We start from the raw sequence: 5,472 nt of genomic DNA on the forward strand, positions 1-5,472 counted from the left end.
TTTTTTTTTTTTTTTTTTTTTTTTTTTTTTTTTTTTTTTTTTTTTTTTTAATTATACTTTGCCTATGTTTTATTATTTGTGTAAGATTTCTTTTTCAATTTTGTTCCAGATCTATTTTTTTCATGGTAATTTATGAAATGCAATTGAAAATGTTGACCTGTTTTTCTCTGGTAATGTTTTCTTTTACATCATTTCTTGTTCAGATATCCCATACTGCTGTTACATCAATAATTGACGGTTTGAAGAAACTATACAAAGAAAAACTAAAGCCTCTGGAGGCTACTTATCTGTTTAATGATTTTGTGTCCCCATCGCTGGTGAGTAGATTGGGAAATTTCTTATCCACTTAAACTTTTTGGTTGAGATGGAAGAAGAGTTGTTACATGGTTTACCTCCATTGTGTAAAATATTCCTTCAATGTGTTTCAAAGTTTTGACTAATTTCTTGCAGACAAGCAGTGATTTTGATGCTAAGCCGATGATAATGTTGTTGGGCCAATATTCAACTGGAAAGACAACATTTATCAAACATTTGTTAAGATGTAATTATCCAGGTGAGTTGAATTTGTACTTTATCATCTTTTGTAATCTGCATGTATAAACTTCATATATTGCATGCTTTCTTAATTTATTTAATTTTTTTTCCTCAGGAGCTCACATAGGACCGGAGCCAACAACTGATAGATTTGTAGTGGTTATGGTAAGAGAAACCCTTTGTTTTGCTGTCAAATAATAAGTTTAAACTAAAAAATAATAGCTGATAGCTTGCTTTTTGGACTTTTTGTCTTTGACATTTTTTGCTTGAAACATACCAGAGTCTAATTGTTTGTGCAATTCTATTTTGATTATCCTACAACTGTTTTATGTTATAATTTTTACTAATCTCCGCTGATTATATTTTTGCACTCTGTATTTTGTTTAGGGAAAGATATGGATTTAGTATGTCTAATTAATTGCTTATTGTTCAGAATAAAAAGAAAAATAATACTTGGAATTGCATATTGTACCATTTTATTAGTATTTCCTCCATGATGAATGTGTTTCCTATAATTTCTTTTATTTTCCACTCTATAAAATGTGTTTTCACCAAACTACTTTGGTCGATTGGCCAAAATAAGAAAGAACTGCAAGTCAAATGAGGAACTTTACCTATGTAACCAAACTGGGTGATTTATCCTTATTAAGGGATATGTCTAACACGTTTACGGTTCCATTGGTTTATTGTGAATTTGTACTCAGTCTGGACCAGATGAGAGAAGCGTTCCAGGAAACACAATTGCTGTTCAAGCAGACATGCCATTCTCCGGTCTGACATCCTTCGGTGGAGCGTTCTTGTCGAAGTTTGAATGTTCTCAAATGCCGCATCCTGTACGTTGAAGTTTGTAATAGCTTATTTAAAAATATTTAATACTGTCAGTTTAATTCATTGCTTTTAAAGTTTATGCAGTTTCATTTGCCAAATTGCTAATACTTTTTACGTATACTTTCAGCTCCTTGATCAAATTACATTTGTGGATACTCCTGGGGTTCTCTCTGGGGAAAAGCAACGCACACAGAGAAGCTATGATTTCACAGGGGTTATATCATGGTTCGCAGCAAAATGTGATCTCATTCTTCTTTTGTTTGATCCCCATAAACTGGATATCAGCGACGAGTTCAAGCGTGTTATAGGATCCCTTCGTGGTCAAGATGATAAGATTCGAGTTGTCCTCAATAAAGCAGATCAAGTTGATACTCAACAAGTAAGATTTAGACCTCTGCAATTATTTTCTTCTTTATAGTTTCCTTTATTGGAGGATTATAATGTATACCCCTTTGACTTTCCATCATTCTAGTTAATGAGAGTATATGGAGCATTGATGTGGTCTCTCGGCAAAGTGTTGAATACTCCAGAGGTCTCTCGTGTTTATATTGGGTAGGTTCTTTGATTCAGTCTATTATTTATGTATTATAGTGTTGATCATTGATAATTTCCTCTTAGATTTACTGATTTATATAAACATAAAACGTTAATCTCCGAACTGATCTTTCATTGATATCAGCATTTTCTTGGATTGTCATTCGTAATTTTATTATCTGATTGTATCAGGTCATTTAATGACAAGCCTGTTAATGAAGCCTCTGTCGGCCCAATTGGTCGCGATCTTTTTATCAAGGAACAAGATGACCTGTTAGCAGATTTGATCGATATTCCAAAGAAAGCGTGTGACCGTCGGGTAATTTGATTTACATGTTTAATGCGTATTTTCCATCACCATGCTTAAATAACGAAGTTTTCATTTTCACATTCCAGATTAATGAATTTGTAAAACGCGCCAGAGAGGCTAAGATTCATGCCTACATTATCAGCCATCTTAAAAAGGAGATGCCTGCCATGATAGGCAAAGCTAAAGCTCAACAACGGCTTATTGATAATCTTGAAGATGAATTTGGAAAGGTAAATTTATTCATTTCATCTTTCGTTCAAATGTCTGAATTTAATCTTTATAGTTTAAATAAATCTTAAAAATAGGCCTTGTCTTAGTAAAATTTAGTAAAATATAGAGAGCATCCTAATAGAGGCTTACAACAATCGGAATGACTAATTTTGAGATTTGTTGAATGTCACTTGGAAAGAAATCTGTCTAACCATATTTGATCCTCTCCTGCCGCTCTCTCAATCTCATCTATGGGGGATCCGACTCAATGGATCCCTTGTCGTCCTCTCTCAATCTCATTTGCGGGTATCCCTCTTGTCCGTGCTGGGGAGAGGTGGCTTAAAAATTTGAAAGTGGATGAAAAAGAGTGAAAATAATGTTTGGATCATATCTTTAAACTGTGGATGACAGGTTCAAAGAGAGTACCACCTACCGGCAGGTGACTTCCCAAGCGTGGAGCATTTTAAGGAGGTATTAAATGGGTACAGCATTGATAAATTTGAGAAATTGAAGCCCAAAATGATTCAAGCTGTGGATGATATGCTTGCCTATGACATTCCACAACTTCTCAAGAACTTCAAAAATCCATATGAGTGAAGCCATCTAAAATAACATTATATTATTTTTGTAGATGGCCAATCTAAGTAAAGTATAGGTTCTTCATTAATCGTTCAATCAAAGGTTTAGGTTATGATTCAAAGTACAGTTATAATTTAAAGTTGGGTATTTCGATGTAATCGAAGTTTTTGTTTTGTTTTGTTTTGTTGATTGTTTGTGGCTTGTTGTATAGCGTATGATGTTTTATAATTTACAAGTCCATTTCTGGTTTTTTATTAGAAATGAATGCTTATAACGAAGTTTGATGGAACTAAATAAATATTAATCTAAGCTTAGGTTTGTTGGTTGAAATATTTTATGTTTACCTTAAACTTCCAATATTCAATATTTTTTAACCAAAAACTAGGGAACCCAATTTATTTCCATCAACCTTTGGTATATCCGTTGAATCAATATCAAGAATCATTAATATAGTTTTTTTTCATTATTAGAAAATAGAAATCTGGATTTCAGTATGGCAGTGGGATATGAGTAGCATTCCCATGATTTACATTTTATCTTTTGTTTGTTTGTTTCGAAACATATATTGATCTGACCTGATTCTTACTTTTTCTATTGATTTTTTTTTGGGTAACTTTTTATTATGATGAATGCGCTAACTATAGCTAACTATAGATGTTTAATGACCCTTGGTTTCTACTTAACCTAAAGTCATTATCGTCATACATAATGTACTCATTTTGTGCGTAAATAATAATTTGAAACTTCAACATAAAAAATAATAATTTAAAACTTCAACATAAAACACTGTCATGGACTTGCGTGTTCGACTAGCGATTGTAGCGATTGTGCGGCACTCACTTTCCGGACAAGTGAGCTAAATATAAGTAGCATGGGACAAGTGAGCTAAATATAAGTAGCATGTGTATGAGTGTCTTGTCTCAACAGAAGTAGCATGTCTCTGTCTTTACTAGTAGCATGTTTCTGTCTTTCTTGTCTTTCTTGAAATAGAAGTAGCATGCACAAGAGTGTCTTTGTCTTTACCTGAAATAGAAGTAGCATGTACATGAGTGTCTTTCTCTTTACCTAAAATAGAAGTAGCATGTACATTAGTGTCTTTCTCTTTACCTAAAATAGAAGTAGCATGTACATTAGTGTCTTTTATCTTTACCTGAAATATAAGTAGCATGTACATGAGTGTCTTTGTCTGAAATAGAAGACCATAACATATATAGTCAAATGTGTATGTATTATATTGTATTATATTGCAATATAAGACCATAACCTACAGAAGTGTCTTTGTATTATATTGTCAAACGTGTTACACTATAACATATATCGTATCATCAGCACATCACATCATAGCACGTGTCATAACATTAATATAACATATCATATCACAAACATTTCATAGTCATATCATTTCATGGACATATCATATGAGTCATATCATTTCATGAATATATCATAGTCATATCATTTCATAAACATATCACAATCTTATCATTTCACATATATCAAGCATATGACATGTTTAGAACCACCGAGCACATGTCATCATACAACATCAATTTCTAACCATACCGAGGACAACACCACTTAGTTGACCTTAGCAGACGTTTCCTCAATTTAAGTTCAATTAGGTGAATTTCTTTCTATTTTTCTTTTTCTTTTTCTTTTTCTAGAATAACACCATATAATTTATATTTAAAATTTATTAATTAACATGAAATTAAATGTATTAATAAAATTAATGAGACAAGTAGTTTAGGATATCTAAGTCTGAAAAGTGTTTTATCTATTTGGACTTTTTAGAAAAAATTATTAAAATAAGATATAAATCTAAACAAAAGACAGTAAGATTATAAATTTATAAATCTATTAGGGAAAAACTAAAATAAAATATTAAATTTAAATTTTGAGAAAATTAGAATTTAAGTTTAGGTTTAATTTTATGAAAATAAAATTCTAATTTTAAAAAATAGACTAAATTAAAAAATTTCATTTAAATTTAAAATAAAAATTGAGAATAAAATAAAAGGATATCAAACCAAAAGAAATGCAGAAAACCCATCGATTGACTCGAAAAGCTCGCTCCGAGTTTCCTTGAAGGGAGAGAAATGGATAATACGAAGATGGCGAAAAGGTTTCAGGGGAAGGTCGCCATTGTTACTGCTTCCACTCAAGGTATTGGCTTCCGAATCGCTCAACGTCTCGCCTTGGAAGGTGCCTCTGTCGTCATTTCTTCCCGCAGACAGGTTCATCATTGATATTCCCTAATTCTTTCTTAAGGCCTAAATTTGAGCATCGTCACTTGATTCTTCTGTTTTTCGTTGTGAATCTATTCACACATCTGAAATTAATGACTTACAATCGTTGTTTTGCATTGATCAAGTCGGATCAAGATCGATTCTCGAACTCATTCATTTCATTAGATTTTTTTTTTTGTCAAACAATTAATCTGGACTCTTTAGGCCGCATTCAGTGGGGGGGGGGGG

The 5,472-nt window shown here is 32.2% G+C and overlaps 2 protein-coding genes across 2 annotated transcripts in view; both read left to right on the forward strand.

The window, feature by feature from the left end:
• The window catches only part of LOC111490347 (EH domain-containing protein 1-like), a 5,954-nt gene extending 2,711 nt beyond the window's left edge, over positions 1 to 3,243 (forward strand). Inside the window, exons 8-16 of the mRNA XM_023138929.1 lie at positions 204 to 317; positions 451 to 553; positions 650 to 699; positions 1,239 to 1,367; positions 1,490 to 1,741; positions 1,835 to 1,914; positions 2,089 to 2,215; positions 2,293 to 2,436; positions 2,828 to 3,243. Coding sequence (XP_022994697.1) covers positions 204 to 317; positions 451 to 553; positions 650 to 699; positions 1,239 to 1,367; positions 1,490 to 1,741; positions 1,835 to 1,914; positions 2,089 to 2,215; positions 2,293 to 2,436; positions 2,828 to 3,013 — 1,185 coding nt within the window. The 3' untranslated portion in view covers positions 3,014 to 3,243. The remainder of the gene's footprint in view (positions 1 to 203; positions 318 to 450; positions 554 to 649; positions 700 to 1,238; positions 1,368 to 1,489; positions 1,742 to 1,834; positions 1,915 to 2,088; positions 2,216 to 2,292; positions 2,437 to 2,827) is intronic.
• Positions 3,244 to 5,026: 1,783 nt separating this feature from the next.
• LOC111490216 (tropinone reductase-like 3) overlaps positions 5,027 to 5,472 on the forward strand; it is a 4,107-nt gene continuing 3,661 nt past the window's right edge. The window contains exon 1 of the mRNA XM_023138752.1: positions 5,027 to 5,232. Within this exon, the coding sequence (XP_022994520.1) occupies positions 5,095 to 5,232 (138 nt within the window). The 5' untranslated portion in view covers positions 5,027 to 5,094. The remainder of the gene's footprint in view (positions 5,233 to 5,472) is intronic.

This window comes from Cucurbita maxima, unplaced genomic scaffold (assembly GCF_002738345.1).
Source record: "Cucurbita maxima cultivar Rimu unplaced genomic scaffold, Cmax_1.0 Cma_Scf00015, whole genome shotgun sequence".
Taxonomy (NCBI): Eukaryota; Viridiplantae; Streptophyta; class Magnoliopsida; order Cucurbitales; family Cucurbitaceae; genus Cucurbita; species Cucurbita maxima.